General features: G+C 40.7%; 1 protein-coding gene across 3 annotated transcripts in view; it reads left to right on the top strand.

Annotated features, from left to right (window-relative positions):
* Positions 1-19,677, top strand: part of PAPSS2 (3'-phosphoadenosine 5'-phosphosulfate synthase 2) — a 93,675-nt gene that overhangs the window by 49,957 nt on the left and 24,041 nt on the right. For all 3 annotated transcript variants that reach the window (XM_014584674.2, XM_014584675.2, XM_006169733.3), the window contains exons 2-6: positions 10,156-10,273; positions 15,464-15,699; positions 17,602-17,740; positions 18,818-18,936; positions 19,077-19,190. In XM_014584674.2, coding sequence (XP_014440160.1) covers positions 10,156-10,273; positions 15,464-15,699; positions 17,602-17,740; positions 18,818-18,936; positions 19,077-19,190 — 726 coding nt within the window. The remainder of the gene's footprint in view (positions 1-10,155; positions 10,274-15,463; positions 15,700-17,601; positions 17,741-18,817; positions 18,937-19,076; positions 19,191-19,677) is intronic.

The raw sequence follows: 19,677 nt of genomic DNA, 5'->3' as shown, positions 1-19,677 counted from the left end.
TTGCTTAATCAGCTAGACATTCCCCACTAATCTACTGCTTACATTTCCTTGGACAATGAATTTTCTGCCTTGATTTTTTTTTTTCCTATCTAGCCACATGGACAGATGTTCCAGCCCCCTTACCCACTTCCATCTGCTAGCTTTATCCTCCTCATTTTCCCCCTGAGAGGCATGATCCCCATAAATCTGAAAGGTGTATGGTCTGTCTTCTGTAACTGCTTCATGTTAGAAAGGGGCGTTGACCCTACCTATTGGGGAATCGTGGAACTCTTGCCTTCTCTGACCTAGATAGGAGAGCAGGGCCAGGGGCAGGTTGCTGAGAAGGTACCCAGGTGTGTCCTTGGGAGGACTGTCGTTAGTGCTGGGTGACTTGGCAGTAGGATTCAGTGGAGGTTTTAAGGGGTTGCTATCTCTTTCTCTCCTTCTTTTTCTCTGTCTCTCTTTGGCTAGTGGATATACCTCTGGCAATAAAAGTAAGAAAAGAAAACAAAAAATATACATATTATGAAATAGGCACATATCTGAAGAGTACATTCAGCGAGTTTCAACAAAAGTAAACACCTGTGTACATCAAACCCTTTCAACTTTGCTACCACTCCAGAGGCAATGTCTGTTCTGGCTTAGTAGATTAGATTTTCCTGTTTGGGGACTTTTTTTCTATAAGGTTCCCTTGATTCAGCATATACTTTTATTTTTTAAATTTATTAACCATGTGTTGCATGTTCCATTTTTCTTTCTTTCTTTTTTTTTTTTTTTAGAGATTTTTGCTACAGGGCGTGTGCGCTCGCCAGACAGACAGAGAGAGACATAGAGACAGAAAGCGAGAAATCACCCCCCAGGGGGGATGGTCACGCTGCAATCCCTTCTCCTCCATTCTCCTCTCGAGATCTTGGGAACGCGCGCACACGCGCCCGGTGTGAGTTTTAAGCCACCAGGTCCGGGACGCGAACCGCGGTCAACTACATGGGAGTCCAGCGACATAGCCATTACGCTAACTACTGGTTCTCTGCATGTTCCTTTTGATTGCTGGATAATATTCCGTTATATGAGGAACATTTGACTCTTTCTGGTTTTGAGCCAAATAAAGGTGCTGAGAACATTCTTGTACAAGTTTTTTTTTGTAGACACACGTTTTCATTTCTCTTAAATAGATACCAATAAATGAAACTGCTGAGTCATAGGGAAGGTAAATTGTTTAGTTTTATAAGAAACTGTCAGGGCCTCCACCATCACCCTCTCACACTGGCATGCTGCTCACACCCACCTACCAGCAGTGTGACTGCCACTTCACGTCCCACCTCCCTGGTCAACTCCTCCCCTCCACCCTCTGCCCCAGCTCAGTCCTTAGCCACATTAACACCAGGGAGGTGGGCTAAGTCAGGGTAGCATAACTGCTGACTGAGGTGAGGCCTGATCCCAGCTGCCTCTGCAACCCACAAGAACTTGGACCGCAGCCACTGCCGATGAGTAACCCTCAGAGAGAGGAATTAAGTGAAATTGTTAGGGGATAGGAGGAAATCAGAAAGAATTTTTAGTTTTCTTGGTTTCTCCTTTCAAAAGCAGAGAGGAGTCAATTACCTGAAGCCGGTGCTGCTCTGGAGGACTTCCCCATCTCCTGCCCTCTCTCTGGAGGAGAAAACTGAGAGGAACTCTCCTCTGAAACTCTCAACCCCAGGCTCCTATTTGTATCTCAGCATTCCTACCCACTGAACAAGGAAACTGGAGTGGAGCTAAAGTATATCACAGAGAAGTGCAAGAGCAAACAGCTTGAGGGAAAAAAAAAGTTGGATCTTTTACCTCACCCCCACCTGGAGCTGGTAAGAGAGATGCAGTGTCCTGTGAGCTAGTCGGCAGGTAGAGCTCTGTTTATCATAAAGTACGCACAACTTAAAGGGAGCAAAGGATGCAAAAGAGAACACCCTCACACCAAGAAAAACTGAAGAATTTGAACTACCCTTGTCTGGCAGACAGAGCAGGCCTGCACTCTCCCTCCCATAAGACTCAAGTCCAGAGGAATAGTTACCTACTCCAATAGACACCACCCGCAATTCAACTTTTCTGGACCTCCCCAACTCTCTCTTGTATAGGCTACATGAGCCCCACTCTGACCTGGGAGCTACAACTGGTCACTGGCCCCTCCTGAACCACTCTGCCAGAGTCCCACATGGGACCTAGGCTGTTCCTCTCCTCTGGGACTACAGAACCTACTCCAAAAATTAGGGAGAAATAAGTCAATTCTTCATTAGATACCTAAAAATCAATGCAGAGACACAACAAATCAAGAAAACAAGCAGATACCTCTCCCCTAAAGCAGCACAATCACTCCTCATCAACAATGGCTAAAATTCAAGAAATCAGAGCAGTCAGAAAAAAACATCCAGGGGACCAACAGATGGCATAATGGTTACGTTGCTGGACTCCCATTTGGTTGATCGTGATTTGAGTCCCAGACCTGAAGCTTGAAGCTCATGTCAGCATGTGTACATGCATGCCCAAAATCCTGAGAGAATAGAGGAGAAAGGATTGTGGTGGGGCATCGCGATGTGGCCACACACACCCAGGGTGGGGGGGGGGTGATTGCTTGCTTTTTGTCTGTTTATCTCTCTCTGTCTTTCTGGCAAGTGCACGCACCCTATAGCAAAAATCTCTCTTAAGAAAATAAATAAGTAAAAAGAAAAAGCATTCAGAATATTCATCATAACAAAATGCAGTGAGGTGCAAGAGGAAATAATAAATTCCAGGAGATGAGAAAATCATTCCGTGACATGAAGGAGGAAGTTCATGAAGAGATACCCTAAAACAGAATCAAACAGAACTTCTAGATATGAAGAACACAATATAGGAAATTAAAATTGCCCTTAAAAATATTAACAGCATATTAAACCACATGAAGAAAGAATTTCTGACCATGAAGACAAAAATCTCTGACTTAGTCCAAGCAAAAAAAAACAAAAAAAAGAATAAAAATAAATAAATAAATGAGGACACTGTAAGGGAAATTCTAGATACCATTAAGTGACCAAATATCCATCTATTGGTTATTCCAGAGGTGAAGACATGGGTAAAGGTATAGAAAATGTCTTTCATGAAGTACTTTCTGCAAACTTTCCAAATTCAGAGATACATACAAACATCAAAATCCAGGAAATACTAAGGAATTTAACCAAATAGAATCAACGTAAGATCCTCTCCAAGCCACATCATAGTCAAAATGGTATAAAGACAGTATCTTAAAAATGGCCAGAGAAAAACATCAAGTTACCTACAAAGATTATCCCATCAGACTAATCTCAGACCTCTTACCTGAAATAATGCAGGCAAGGAAAGATAAATTTAAAACTCCAAAAGGAAAAACAAAATTTTCAGTCAAGAACACTCTACCTAGCAAGATTATTCTTCAATAGGGAGGATAAATAAAATCGTTCCCAGGTAAATAAAAATGAAAGGAATTTACCAATAATAGACCAGCTCTTCAAGAAATACCTAAGGGACTACTATACCAGGAAAACTAAAAAAAAAAAAAAAAAAAAAAAGACAAACAGAAATATGAAAAACACAAAATAATCAAGAAAATTCCTAACAAAATGGCAGGGATAAGTCCACACATATTGATAATAATGTTGAATGTTAATGAATTAAATTTCCCAGTTAAAGTACACAGATTGGCTGAATGAATTAACAAAACAGGAGCTGGGAGCTGACAGTTGGCATGGTGGTTAAGGGTGCTGGACTCCCACATGGCTGCCCACAGTTCAAGTCCCAGACCTGGCAGCTTGCTTTCTCACTTTTCCCCACTCGCTCTCACTCTGTCCATTTCTAGTCAAATTAAAATAAATAAATAAAGTTAAATAAAATAATCCACCTTCTATATGCTGTTTACAAGAGACATACCTCACTGATAAAGACATACACGGGCTGAAAGTGAAGAACTGGAAAAAGTCATTTCATATAAACAGACACAAACATAAGGAATCATGATACTGATATCAGACAAAATAGACTTCAAGACAGAAACTACAAAAGGAAAGAAAGATTATAGTGCTAACAGATTAATTCACCAAGAAAATAAAACAATTATAAATATTTATGTCCCAACACTGGATACCCAAATATGTGAAAGAAAGACTGCTGGATCTAAAGAGTGAAATAATCTGCAACATATTAATTGCTGGGGATTTCAATACCCCACTGTCACTACTGGACATGTCACCGAGACAAAAAATAAACAAAGTGATCCAAATGGACCTGAAAGACCTTTATAGAACATGTCACCCAACAACTGCAAAATACACAGTTGCTTATCCTTTCATGGAACATTTTCAAAATTTAACCACACAACAGGGCACAAAACAAGCCTTTACACATTTAAAAGTATAGAAACTATATCTGGAATCTTTTCCAAACAGGATGCAATTAAACTTTAAGTCAACAACAGGGTCTTCCCAAGTACACAAAAACATGGAAACATTTAATCCTAAATGACTTCAAAACTACTGAATAAATTAAGACTAACATAGAAAGATTCATTGAAACCAAGAGTAATGAATACATGATTCTCTGTAATCTTTGGGATGCACCAAGAGCAGTCATGAAAGAAAAGTTCATAGCAATTAATGCTCACGAGAAAAATATATAACAGTGGGAAATAATCTTTTGATGCATCTCAAGGAACTGGAAACTCAACAACAAAAAAGTTCCCAAAATACCAAATGAAAGGAAATAATAAAGATTGGAGCAGAAATAAACAAAATAGAGACTAAATAAACCATGCCCCCAAAATTAATGACACGAAAAGCTAGCTTTTTGAGAGAATAAACAAAATCTATAAACCATTAGTTAGACTAATCAAGAAAAACAGAGAAAGGAATGAGAAAGATAAAATTAGTAATGGGAAAGGCAACATTATAACAGAAACACAAAAGATTATGAGAGTACTATGAGCCAACTATACACTAGCAAACAAGAAAACCTAGATGAGATGAGCAAATTTCTGGAAATTACATAAATTATGTAGATTGAACAAGGAAAAATAAGAAGGCCTGAATACACAAGCAATAAGATTTAATCAATAATAAAGTCTTTGAACAAGAAAAAGCCTGGGTTCCCATGGTTTCACTTCTGAATTCTACAATTTTTCTTTTTCTTTTTTTTTTTTTAAAGATTTTGCCTTAGAGCATGTGCCCTTCCTGTGTTGAGAGAGATAAAGAGAGAAATAGAGGGAGAAAAATCACCTATTTCACTTTTTAAAATTAAAATCTAAAGATTATTTTAATCTTTTTTTCTCCTTTTTTATTTTATTTCTTCTTCTTCTTTTGTCTTCTGTAATTCTTTTCCTTTTTTCTTTATCTTTATTCCTTAGTTGCTCAACACACTGAGTGTCTCTACACACTGAATGTCTAGACAGGTCCAGGTGAATACAATCTAAACATCTGAATAAGATTAGGATCAGAATATTACTCAATTCCCACTGAATCTGATGCACAAAGAGTGAAAAACAGAACCGAAGAGAGATTGCAGATCACCTCCTGCACGCCTCTGAATGCTCAGATTGAACTTCAAGAATAGGAAGAAACGGGGACCAGCAGTTAGCGTAATGGCTATGTCGCTGGACTCCCACATAGTCGACCGCAGTTCATGTCCCAGACCCGGTGGCTTAAAACTCACGCCGGGCGTGTGTGCGTGCGTGCCCAAGATACCGAGAGGAGAATGGAGGAGAAGGGATAGCGGCATGGCCATCCCCCCTGGGGGGTGATTTCTTGCTTTCTGTCTCTCTGTTTCTCTTTGTCTGTCTGGCGAGCACACGCGCCCTATAGCAAAAATCTCTCAAAAAAAAGAGGAAGAAATGCACCATCCATCAGATGACCAAAAATCACTGCAGAGTCACAAGAAAAATGGGAAAACAAGAAAATACCTCTCCTCCAAAGGAAAAGACTAACTCCTCTTCAACCTCAGACAGTATAATGAAACTCACGGAAATGTCAGATAAAGAATTTAAAATATTCGTAGTGACAAAGCTAACAGAGATGGAAGAGGAAAGACAACAAACTGTAGAAGAAGCAGGAGAAAGGAGCTGATGAGTTCCAGGAGGCAAGAAAATTCTTGCAAGATCTGAAAGAGGAAATACGCACCATAAAAAAGAATCGAATAGACCTGTTAGAGATGAAGGCTATAATACAGGAAATCAAAACCTCCCTTGAAAGTATTAAAAGCAAACTGGATCATACAAAAAAATCAAATCTAAGCTGTAGAAGATAGAATTGCTGGCCTAGAAAAATGCACCATGAAGACTGAGAAAAATGCCCAAAAGAATGAAATGTGGGCGAAAAAAGGAATGGAAAACAACTGTAGACACCAGAGTTAGTGTGGGAGGAGGGTGGGAAATGGCAGAGAATGAGAAATAGGGGTGTGTGTGTGTGTGTGTGTGTATCCATCCTAGAAATGGAAATGGAAAATTAGAAACTAGAAATGGAAAATTATCGATGACAACATGTACAGTTAAGCCACTATGCAGTATATTCTGGATGGGAAATCACATTTTGTATGCTGTGACAATGCTCAGTGAATGAATGTAAATTAGTTAATTAATTTTAAAAAAGAATACCATGCAGCCATAAAGAACAGTGAGACCCTGTCATTCGTTACAAAATGGATGAATTAGAGGATTTAATACTAAGCAAAGTAAACCAGACTATGAAAGATGAATACTGTATATCCCAATGTATATCCCCACTCAATATATTTCAAATGGAAAGATCCAAAGACATAATAGTGGGGAGAGCAGATGTAGTTACCAGAGATTGTATAGGATGGTGATGGATAGTAGGAGATGGTAGAGATCAGCTTAGGAAAAGAAAGAAAAAACACTTTTGTTGTTTTTTTAATTGCCAGAGAGCATGTGTGTTTGCCAGAGATGGACAACGAGATAAAAAGAGAAAGTCCTCCCACTATGGGACATGTGGGTCACATTACAATCTCTTCTTCATTTCTCTATCCTGTTGGCGCATGTGCACACACACACACACAACCAGCATGTATTTCAAGTCAGTCTGGCCAGGATTTGAATCATAGTCAGCCCTTTGGGACCCAATTCCCTTAACTACTGGGCTATGGGTCCAACCCAGAAACTGTAGGTTTTGTTCTTTTCTTTTTTTTTTCAGGATGATTATACCACTTTTCACCACCAACGTTAATATATGAGAGCACAGCCTTGCTGCCACTGATGTTATCAATGGCATCTTATTTCAGTTTTAACTTGCTTTTCTCTGATGATAATGACCTTGGGTACTTTAAAGATTCTTTACTGGTCATGCGTGTATCTTCCTTGTGAAGTAAGATACTGGGTCATTGGAAAAGTCATGACATATTTTTCTATGCAAAAAATGCATCATGACTTTTCTGACAATCCAATATTTTGCCCATTTTTAAAAATTGGGTTGGGTTGGCTGCGTCACCGAGTGGTTAAGGGAACCGGGTCTCACATGGATGAGCACATGGTTCAAGTCCCAGACCTGGCAGCTTGAAAATACACTCAGTGCTTGTGCATGCATGCCCTAAACCCTGACAGAATGGAGAAACAAATTAAAGGCTGTGGTATGACCATGCCCCATGGAGGGTGCTTTGTTCCTCTCTCTCTCTCTCTCTCTTTCTCTCTCTCTCTCCCTGGTGAGTGCACATGCCTTCTGGCAAACTACAAGATGAAATAAACATTGGATTGTCTTCTTACAGTTGCAGATGTTCTTTATGTAATCTTCATATAGTATACAGATATGTTTTCCAGACCCTCCGGTACATAGAAGGATTAGATAAACATTTACAGAAAAGAAATGGATGAACAGATGAACTGGCTTTTGGCCTGATATTCAGAGATGATGTTCTTGAAGTCAATGGCATTGACTAGCACTAAAACAGATTAAAGTGAAATTTAAAAGTTTTCCTGGAGTCATAAGATACACTTGGCACAGAAGATGCAGAATACTTTCTAGACATAAGTGGTCCCCAAATATAAACCCTTTAGTGCAAGCCACTGCTGTTGTCTCAGCCACCACATTCTGGCACCAATTTTGAGTTCTGATCAGGTTTGCTTGATGGGTGATCTGAACATTTTACTCTGGAAGGTTTTAGGTAACGCCACCCAGCTGATCCCACTGTGGGCAGCTCTCTTCTCTGGGTTTCTCTGACACTGAGAATGCCCATCTCCTACTCTCTGCCTCTTCCCTGGGCTCTACATCTCTCAAAGGTCTAATTCCAAGCTGAGCTCAAATGTCCTTACCCTCCTCTACCAAATACCTGCTCCTTTTCCTGAGATCTTGGAGCCATTTCCTGGTCCTAATCCAGCTGGCACCAGCCTCTCTTGTTGGGGGTGTGTAGTGAATAACGATCAGCAGCATCCACATTTGCAGAGAACGTCACCACCGACAGAGCATGTTCATGGCCATTATGTCATGTGAACTCCTGAACGGTCCTAGCTGTGGCCCTCTTATTTTGGTTTATTTGTTTGTTTGTGGCCCCTAAAGGAGGCTGCAAAAGAGGTGATTTAATCTGCCTCTGTGTTATCCAGAGTTTTCTAAGATCCTCTGGGTTTTGTTCAGAAAAAATATTGAAATATTGGTGCTATCTTAGCTGCAGCGGGTATACGTGTGTGGTCTTTAAGAGGTCACAGACTTTTACAGTTCAGAAACCTGGGTTACATCCATTAGAAATTTAATTATCATACCACAGACGTAGAGTTCCCAATCATTTTTTCTTTTGAGAAGGGGTTTGTCTTAAGGCATGTGTGCTACCCAGAGAGAGAAAGACACAGTAAGAGGGAAAGTGGGAGATTACCTCCCAGAGGGGATGACCACACCACAATCCCTTCTCCTTCATTCTCCTCCCGGGGTTTTGGGCACACACACACACACACACACACACACACACCCATGGCATGATTTTCAAGCCATTAGGACTGGGACTCAAACCTCAGTTGGCCATGTGGAAGTCTAGCGACGTAACTGCCATGCCATTTACCTGGTCCTCTCAATCTTTTAATTCAACCATCATTATGCTTATTTTCACCTTTGGATCACATGTTAATTTTGCCCATAACTTCTATTTATTGGCTTGTCTTATCTTTTTTATTCATAAGACATATCTCCCAATTAGAGCTTAGAATCAGGGTCATAGTCTGTTATCTCATTAGACTGATTTTGTGATAGCCAAAATAAAGACATTGGCTATTTGAATTAGCTGCTGAGCCTAATAACTGATACAGTTCCATTTCTTCTGGGCTTTTTGGAAGATTACAAAGTTCTACATCAACCCTTGGAAAAATGGAAACAAGTTTAGTTCTTATGATGAAGAAGGTAGTCCTGCGTGCTCAGGGTCTAACTCTTTTCTTGTCATTGATGTCTAGGTGGGAGTGATGGGGGTATGACTGACCCTTTCCTCTGTGATCCGGGCCTCTCCATGACTAGAGAGATTGGGGTTGAAGCATCTGTACCCTAGTAATTTCTCAGCTGCTAGAGGTTTTGATTTGCTCTTAGTTCAAGGCCATAGGACTTGGGGTGAACACATACTTACTATCCATTACCTAAGGTACAGATTTTAAAATGTCATAGAACCAGAGCTATTACATAATATCATACGTTGTCTATTTTGAATTATATTCTCATAGGACCATGATGGATATTCTAAAGGTAGCATTGTTTCTAAATTAGTAGACTTAATAAATATTACTCTGTTGGTCAATTATATATGAGGATATACTGTTAGGAAAGACTATTAATGTGATCTGTTATTGCATTATAATTTTAAGTTATTTAGCAGATTGCTTTGCATGAACCAGTGCAATGTTATGGAATAATGTGAAAACTAGTATTTTGTGGAAACAAAAATTCTTACAAATAGCGGTAAGTGAAAGGAGTGGAACGAATAAATACATATACTCACAGCTATGAAAAATATATACACATAGATAATGGCTCAGGGTAGTCTGTAGAAATGCAAAAAAAATTTGTGGCAAGAGGAATAAGGTAAGTCTTTGTTTTTCAAAATATCTTTCATGCAAGTGTTATATACAGCTTTGTATTTAACAGTTAAGGTGGATTTATACTATACCAGTGAAGAATATACATTTTATTATTAAAACACTGTGCTTAATCTTGTCTTGTTTTATAGGAGAACCAGCAGAAATCCACCAATGTGGTCTATCAGGCCCACCACGTGAGCAGGAATAAGAGAGGGCAGGTGGTTGGAACGAGGGGTGGCTTCCGAGGATGTACCGTGTGGCTAACAGGTATGTTGATATATGTGTGTATTTTTAATTGAAAATTGGTATATGACACACAACTTTAAGGAAATTAGTGTAACATACTTCACATGGCATGCTTATTTTAACATTAGGAGGGAGCCAGGAGTGGTAGTAGGCAGTCTGGGCATTAGTCCTAACTCTGCCATCCTGAGAAATAGAGTCTGATCAAGTCATGGAAAGTCATTACCAGTTTTCTCCTCTTCGACAGGAAACGTAGGAGAAGTTGGCTATGACATCCGCTTTCAGCTTTAAGGAATTCAATAGTTCTCATGTTCAGCCCTAAACACATGAACTGGAAGTGATGAATGGGACATTCTTAATTTGACATCAAGTATTTGGTTCTCCATAAGGTTTTGGATGTCTAGAAATTCTCTTTATTGTTTTCTGATGATTTGACATTCCAGGGGTCTATTTCGCTTACTGTAAACCAACAAACCTAAGAATCTATTCAAGAAAAAAATAATGATTTCACTTTGGCTAAGGGTTGACCTTTGTAATATAAAAATAGTTTGCTCCCATTGAGTTGGCCCATTGAATTTGCTTTTCTTGTGATTTTGTAGTGGCAGAATGACAAAGCCTGGGCTTAGTGACAGAACTAGAATAAGAACCACCAGTTTGGTGGTGCAGCAGTAATGCTCTGATAGAGCAATGGTGAATCCATATGAAAGGTTATGGGATCAGGCCCTTGGTCAATCTATATATACCAGGTGTTCCACCCATGAGCCTAGCTGACTGGGAAGACTGAGGGTATGGGTGGGGTGGGATTGTAGCATGAATCAATGTTGAGGGTATTTGTCCATCTCTCCTTTTTTCTGTGGATCTTTTATGAAAAAAAGTTAACTTTTTTTTTTAGCGGTTTTTGCTATCGGGCATATGTACTCACTAGAGAGACAGAGACAGAAAGCAAGAAGTCATCCCCTGGAGGGGATGGCCATGCTGCAGTTTCTTCTCCTCCACTCTCCTCTTGAGATTTTGGGTATGTACACACATGCACCCAGTGTGAGTTTGAAGCTATTGAGTCCAGGACTTGGACCACGTGGGAGTTCAGCACTTTAACCAGTACCCTACCTGCTGGTCTCTAACTTTTCTTAAAAGAAAGAAAGAAAGAGAGAGAACAAACGAACAAACCGCAATCAGGACCTGGTTTCCAACACCTAGTGTACTCTGAGTGTAAGGTAGAAGAAATTGTTGACTGGGATTTTGAGTTTAACATAGCCTGGGCTCAAGGGAAAATCAAAGTGCATTTCATAGCCACAACTTTTCAAATGGAGATGAGCCTGATGTATAAGTATGTTTATTCAAATTATGAAATCAATTATGTGACACTACCTGCTCAAAATGCTGAAATATTCTAATATTGAGACATGAAGATAATTCTAAAGAATACAGCAGGCAGGGACCTGCCTTGCATCTTTTCTTACTATTCTAAGTCTTTCCTTTTCCTGTTCAAATCAACCTCGTTCTTTTCATTTTCAAGATTTTTCCTAGTGCCTTTGGCTTCCAGGTTTTATTTATACCAGAGTAACTTATTCCAGGCCCCAGGGTGAGGACTGACAGTTGGCAAGGAGCCTGCTATCTTCAACTAGGCAATATTCACCTGTCACTATTCCCAAAATGTTCACCCCAATTCCCTCTGAGAAATATGATTTGTAGCAGTAGGATCCACTGTGTTCCAGGCATTTCCCTCTGTTTATAGCTTTGCCTTTGTGAGATATCTCCTTGTTTTGTTTTGGATCATAGACACAAAGTCCATTTTCTCTAACGTAGCACTCCGTCCAAAAGAAAAAGAGAACTGGTAGAAGAGGAAAAACATCTGAAGAGTTATTTCCTCTATCATTTTTAAAAATGATCCTTTCCTATTTTAATTTTTATTCTTATCTTACCAAAGTAGGATGTTGACCAGGCAGACCAGAACAAACCAAATATTTTTAAGGGTTTTTGTTTGTTTGTTTGTTTGCTATACAGCATGTGCAGGAAAATGAGAAATCATCCACCAAGAAGGATAGTGATACCACAATCCCTTCTCTTCCATGTTCTTGGGATTTGGGGCATGCATGCACACACATCCCGCCATGTTTTTCAAACTTCCAGTTCCAGGACTCAGACTGCACAGTTAGCCATGTGAGATCCAGCACTTTACCTGCTGGCTCCTAAACCTTCATTCCACCTGCTGGCTCCTAAACCAAATCTTTTAAATCCAGAGTCTTGGATTTGAGCCCCAGCCTCACCTACATGGAGTATGACTTAGACAAGCTAATTGATCTCTCTAAGCCTCCGTTTCCTTATTTGTAAAAGGAGAAGACCTGCTTCATGGATCTGTAGATATAAAACACAGATGCTCTTAGCCCAATACCTGGCCCATGGTAATGTTCTCAATCAGTGTACTTAGTGTTACCCTAATGTACTTAGATAAATATGCCAACAATCTAATTAAATACAGTTACTGTGATTTAGCTCTCAGTTTCCTGAGACCTGAAGCAAAATGATGAAAATCTCTATCATTTTTCGTATTTTCTGATGCAAGAGAACATATCAGAGATTCAAGATTCCCATTTTTTCCTAACCTATAACCACATAAATTCTGAGAGGAATTTCTCATGTTCTTTATTCAAATGAAATAGAAAAATATATAGACAATATCTTCAAGATTGATTCAGCAAAAATTATCAACACGTTCTTCATATAACTACGTCAACTGATGATCCTCTGTCAGGCCAAGGGCATGTCTATAAACCATAATAAAAATATGGGAACTATCCCTTGTAGATATCCTTTTTTTTTTTCTCCCAGATGTCCTTTCCTCTTTGTCCTTTGTCCCTGCTTTTCTCTTACTTTTTCATCTTTCCTCCTGCTGTCTTTTCTTTTTATTTTGGAGCCAGAGAGTATGTGCACTCAGCAAAGAGAGACAGAGAAACAGAGAAAGAGGGAGAAGAGAAAGCATTTCCCATGGAGAGTGGTCATCCAGCAATCCCTTCTCCATCTCTCCCTCCTTTAGGGATTTTGGAAACACATGTTCATCTGGTATGTTTCTCAAGCCACTGGTCTGAGACTTGAATGGGCTATTGACCATGTGGGACCTGTTGTCTTAACCACCAGGCCACGGAGCTGGGCCACCTCATACTGCCTTCTCTGTATTAACCTCTTGGCTTTTTTTCTCCCTCTCCTTGCCCAACTTTTCCATTTCTGTGCCAGGTGCTGTTTGTCAGTGGCGTGGTACCATGGAATGTTCTTCAGTTTCAGAGATCTTTGAGAATACTGGATTTGTTTAGCTTTTCTTTCTGAGAGAGATATATATAAAGTGAGAGAGGAAGAAAAAGAGAAAAAGGGAGAGAGACAGGGACAGGTATTTTGACAGGGTCTTGCCGCCTTACAATCCTTCCACCCCACCCTCCCAGTGAGCAGTCTAGGATTATAGCTTGTGCAGTTGTACACAGCGTGGTCAGGTGGTTTGGCCTCTAGCCTCCCAACTGGTGGCACTATCTATGCACTACCATGGCTGGGCCAGGGACAGCTGAATTGCCAGAGTGCTAGCTTCCCAGGGCAGTTCAGAATTTGAGCTCTGAAGTCATTTTGGCAGGTTACCTTTCTTTCCCTGTGTCCTCATGTTCTCCCTTTTATAGAAATGATAAACATGTCCCCAGCAATTGTGCCTTTAAATCATGATGGGAGACGCATGATAACTATGTATTTGGATTTATTTATTTATTTAAAGCATGTCTTCCTTATTCCTGATAGAGTGTGTGTACCTATGCATGTGCACATGAGAGAGAGAGAGAAGCGCCCTCCACAGGGTCTGCTCATGCCGTGATCCCCTTCCTCTAGTCCTCCAGCCATCAGATCTTGGGCACCTGAGTGTGTTCCTGGTGTGTTTCAGGCTGACCAGTCTAGGGATTTGCATCGTGGTCACCATGTGGGATCTAGCTTCTCTGGATTGACGCATTACCACTGTACCATGAGGCCAGCCTAAGACCTAAGAGTGTATGGCAGTTCCAAATATATCTACAGCCTAGTTCAGGATGATTCGATGCCTTTGTTTTTATTTTTATTTAGACAGAGTCTTGCTATGTTGTGATCCTCCTGCCTCAGCCTCTTGAGTAGCTGGGACTACAGGTGTGCACCACCATGCCTGGCTTTTAGGGTGGGTTGGGAATCAAGCCGAGTTCACCTAGCTGGCCCTAGCATCAGCCAGTATAGAGTACCACAGCCGAGCCTCTTTCTTGGTTTGTTCGTGTTTGCTTGTTTGACAAGAGAAAAAGAAAAAGTGAGAAAGCAAGCTGCTCGGTCCAGGACCCAAACCATGGTCAGCCATGTGGGATTCCAACACCCTTAACCACCATGCCACCTACCAGCCCCTCTGTCTTTGTTTTTTGACAGTCATTTTGGAAATATTTTGATGCTAAAGGAAAAACTTGCAGACTCTGTAGTGAGGTTGGTTGTTCAGGGACATCCACAAGAGAAGTCGGCTTGCTGGTTGCCACGGGGCTGCGTGCTCCACTCCAGCAGGTTGCTGTCTTAGGACAGGATCTGAGATCACTGTACCACCTCTTTGATTTTTCAAGAGAAGCCCAAATCTGGGTCTTTATGCAGAAATTTCTAGTCTTTGAAATAGTCTACAGGCAAAATAGAGCACACGAAGGACTACAGGTGGCCCCCAGGTCTCCCTGTGTATGGATCCTGCTTGCTTTGAAAGACTATAGTCTATCAATAATAATAGGGAATAAATACATGTTATTTCAAAATTTGAAAGAAATGTAAGTACTTGACTTGAAGTAAGCTATGCTTTTGCTAGATTTTTTTTTTCCAGATGGCATGTGTGTTTGCTAGAGAGATACAGAGAGGGGGTAAATGAGAAAGCATCCTCCATGAGGAATAGCCATGCCTCAATCCCTTCTCCTCCTTTCTCCTTTTGGGATATTGCACGCACACATAGCTGGTGTGTTTCTCAAGCCTTCGGGTGTGGAACTTAAACTGCATGGTTGGCCATGTGGGATCCAGCTGCCTCAACTGCCATGCCACTGGCAGGCCCTCTTTTTCTGGATTTTAATGGTTTTGATTTGAGATCAGTCAAATGATTATAATGAGAGTCTAGTTACACTTCAGAGTGCTTGATCAGATGATGGTTTATCCCAGTAAGCATTCCACACAATGCCAGTCTGTCTTGCCTGTTCTGAACAGGTCTCTCCGGCGCCGGAAAAACAACCATCAGTTTTGCTCTGGAAGAGTACCTCGTCTCCCATGCCATCCCTTGTTACTCCTTGGATGGAGACAATGTCCGTCATGGTCTCAACAAAAACCTTGGATTCTCTGCTGGGGATAGAGAAGAAAATATCCGCCGGATTGCCGAGGTGGCTAAGCTGTTTGCCGATGCTGGTCTGGTCTGCATTACTAGCTTCATTTCTCCTTTCGCAAAGGTAAAAGATTTGGTAGCCCAGTCACTGTGGTGCAGCTGTAACACAAGTGCCCTGTGAGGCTGGAAGCCATGCAGTCAGCCACAGGTTTAGATCCCAGGGTTGGTCTGAAAATATGCAGGTACACACAGGGACCAAAAATCCTGGGAGCTCGAGAGCAGGGGAAAGGGGATCATGGTATGATGAGATCTGTTGAGGGTGCTTCTCTCTTGCTTTCATGTGTGCACACTCTCTATCATGAGAGAAAGAGAAAAAGAGATCAGCACTGCATGCAATCCCCACACACGGTACGTGCTCTCGAAGCGCTAGGTAAAGGACTTGGGCGGAAGGAGAGCACCAAGGAATGTGTACTTTCTTTCTTTTTAAAAAGTTATTTGTTTCTTTCATTTCATTTGTTTTTGTTTTTGTTTTTTGGAGAGGTTTTTGCTATAGGGCTCATGTGCTCGCCAGAAAGACAGAGAAAGACAGAGGGACAGAAAGCGAGAAATCACCCTCCCCATGGGGGGATGTTGGGCACGCATGCACAGCATGAGTTTAAGCCACCGGTTCTGGGACTGGAACCACAATTGACTACATGAAAGTCCAGCAACATAGCCATTACACCAACTGCTGGCCCCATTATTTTTTAATTTGACCAGAAAAAAGACAGAGAGAAAGCGAGAAAGTGAGCCACCAGGTCTGGTGCTCAAACTGTGGTCCACCATGTGGGATTCCAGCTCCTCAACCACCATACCACCTGCTGACTCCAGCTTTCTTTCTTTTTTTTTAATTGTGAGAGGGCACATGCACTTGCCAGAGAGAGAGAGAGAGCACCCCACAACACAGCATGGTCATACTATAATCCTTTTTCTTCCATTTTTCCTTCCTGTCAAGATTTTGGGCACACATGGCATGTTTGTCAAGCTGCTGAGACCAGATCCCACAATGTGGTCAGCCATGTGGGATCTGGCTCCCAATACACAGCCCTTAACCATTGCACTATGGGGCCAGCCTAGAATGTCCACGCGAATTTCCCCCACTGTCATTTTCTCTTCTCACGTGATCCCTCATTTCCTCTGCTTCACATTGGTTACATAAATAGAGTCCCTTCATTTCCAGATACCAGGGCACTGGTTGACATAAACCCTTGCCTGTTTGCAGTTAAAAGGAACATTTGGTTAGAGTCAAAAGGAAGGAAAAGTTACCAAAGAGAAAGTCTGAAACTCTGCAATTTCACTTGTCTCAGAAAGAATGAGTTCAGCTCACTAAGGAAAAGATGGGCTTGCTGCCAAAGCATCAGGTTATGTGTATGTATCGTTTCATGTTCACACTGGTAGGCTGGAGTGTCATTCTTCTTGTTTTAAAACAGGAACTTTCTATAAGCTACAATTAATATGCCGTGTATTTTGAACACCTCCTTTGAATGAAATGTTCCCATATTGCCAGAGCTGTCCTGCTAATGGGACTGTTTTCTGAAGATTTCTCTGAAGGTTCTTGAGGAAGTGGTGGTGTTTTATCAGAGTGAAAATTCTGGACTTTCTCTTGAGGATTCATATGTTACAGACCCCGGGGTTAAGTTCAAGCACACAATTTTGTGTTGAAGAACTTTGTACCTAAGAATTTCGTTGTGAAACCTCTTCTTCCATTCTTTTTTTTTTTTTAAGAGCGATTTTTGCTATAGGGCACATGCTCTCTCCAGAGAGACAGAGAGACAGAAAGCACTCTCCAGGGGAAATGGCCATGCCGCAATCCCTTCTCCTCCATTCTCTGGGCATCTTGGTCACACATGCATGTGCACCTGGCATGAGATTTAGACCACCAGATCTGGGACTTGAACAATGGTCGACTACGTGGGGTCCAACAACATAATTGTTACGCTATCTGCTGTTTCCATCTTCTTACATTCTTAAATATATTGCTTTTCAGGATCGTGAGAATGCCCGTAAAATCCATGAATCAACAGGACTACCATTCTTTGAAATATTTGTAGATGCACCTCTAAATATCTGTGAAAGCAGAGATGTCAAAGGCCTCTACAAACGGGCCCGAGCTGGGGAGATTAAAGGTATGAGGCTTAGCTAGCGGCACCTTTTCCAGTTACTTAGCCTACCCCAGTCCTTCCTAGTCTATCCTCAGAAATATATGTGAGGTTTCAGACACTGTTCTCCAAAATTCTATATAAAATTCACAACTTTGAAAAATCAAATCATAATATATTCAATATGTTCATGGGCTTATTAAGATGTAGGGCTTCATTTTTCAAGGGCCGTCACCCCAGCCATAAGCAATAAAGTTCAGAGAGCAAAATTGGCTCTGTATATGTGCGTGTGTATGTAGGGCTGTGTCTCCGTTTTCACTTCTTCTTCCTTTTCAATTTAAATCAGCTGCAAAGGGCTCTGACTTAGTTAACCAGTTTTTGTTGATAATTTGGAGATTCCATATTGAAAATATAGCTGTATGCTTTCTTAGCCCTGACTAGAAAGTGAAGATGGCCGTTTGGCCTTGCCCATTGTAATTTGAGTTCTCAGTTGAACATGTGATGTCAACATGTGCTATGCCTTGTTGATTAAAAAAATTGTTCTGCAACCCCAGGAAACTGCCCCGCATGTGGGTCACTGTGAGCCTTTCTTTTTTTTTTTTTGTAATTTTCATCATAATCTTCTTTATATTACATTGGATTACATATAACTTTACAGTGTATTATATTGCTTTTTCAAAAGGGAATGCCATGCATGTCAGTCAATACAGAGACATTAATCTCCCCGCTTCAACATTCAATACCTTTTCTATGTTTTCCCCAATCATTATTATTATTATTCTAATTATTTTATTTTTTAAAAACAGTCAATCGCTATTTCTCATTTTGCTTGTAAAAAGACTTTGCCCATCATGAAATACTTCTCAGACCAATCCAGTTGAGAATACTATACATGTCATCAACAGGTAATAAGCCATATCTGTTTCTCACTAATGTCCTTCCTCTCTATTGTTCTCTTGCTATCTTTCTCTGGGTCAGTGATAGATGATTAAATCTTCATTGTTATTTTTCATTATCCATGAGGACTTTGGAGAGTTTTTAGAGGCAGGTAGACAGGGAATTTGCTTCAATTCATGTTGTGATTTTGGCCTTTACACCTTACAGGATTCACAGGTATTGATTCTGATTATGAGAAACCTGAGACTCCGGAGCTGGTGCTTAAAACCAATTTATCCTCAGTGAGTGACTGTGTCCAGCAGGTAGTGGAGTTGCTGCAAGAGCAGGTGTGTGGATTGGTTGTCTCTTTCTCTCTCTCTCTCTTTTTTTGCCCTAATACCATCATGAAAGATTATCTGTGCTTCTTCTTGGAATTTCTTTTTCCAATTTTTTCTTTTAAATTGTTACCAATTCTGTTTCATTTCAGAACATCGTACCCCATACTATAATCAAAGGCACCCACGAACTCTTCGTGCCGGAAAACAAACTCGACCAAGTCCGAGCTGAGGCTGAAACTCTTCCTTCCTTATCAATTACCAAGGTAACTGACTGGTCAAACAAGAATCAGGCTTAATTTTAGTCATTATAATCCACTTACAATTACTCCTAATAAGGAAGGATTGGGTAAGAGACTTGTAATGTCTTTCAAGAAAACATTTTAGGCCAGCAGGTAGCACGGAGATTAAAGCACTGAACTCCCACATGCCTGATGGCATTTCGAGCTCTGGACCTGGTGGCTTGAAAATCATGCCAGGTGTATGTGCATGTGTGTCCCAAAACTTCTGAGAAGAGAAAGTTTGTAGCATGGCCATCCCCCCTAGGAGCTGATTTCTCACTTTCCCTCTCTAGGTCTCTCTCCAGTAAGCACACACACTCTATGGCAAAAACCTAAAAAAAAAAGAAAAATACTTTAAAAAATGAAAAAATATTTTATTCTTGCCAATTTTTTTTTTAACAATAAGCAACCTTGATATTTTCTATTCTGCAAATCACATTCTGTCTTAATCAGGGAGAGTCTAGTCAGAGGA

This window comes from Tupaia chinensis, unplaced genomic scaffold (genome assembly GCF_000334495.1).
Source record: "Tupaia chinensis unplaced genomic scaffold, TupChi_1.0 Scaffold147458_1, whole genome shotgun sequence".
Lineage (NCBI taxonomy): Eukaryota > Metazoa > Chordata > Mammalia > Scandentia > Tupaiidae > Tupaia > Tupaia belangeri.
The sequence above is the reverse complement of the archived record's forward strand: the minus strand, read 5'-3'. Positions and strand labels throughout refer to the sequence as shown.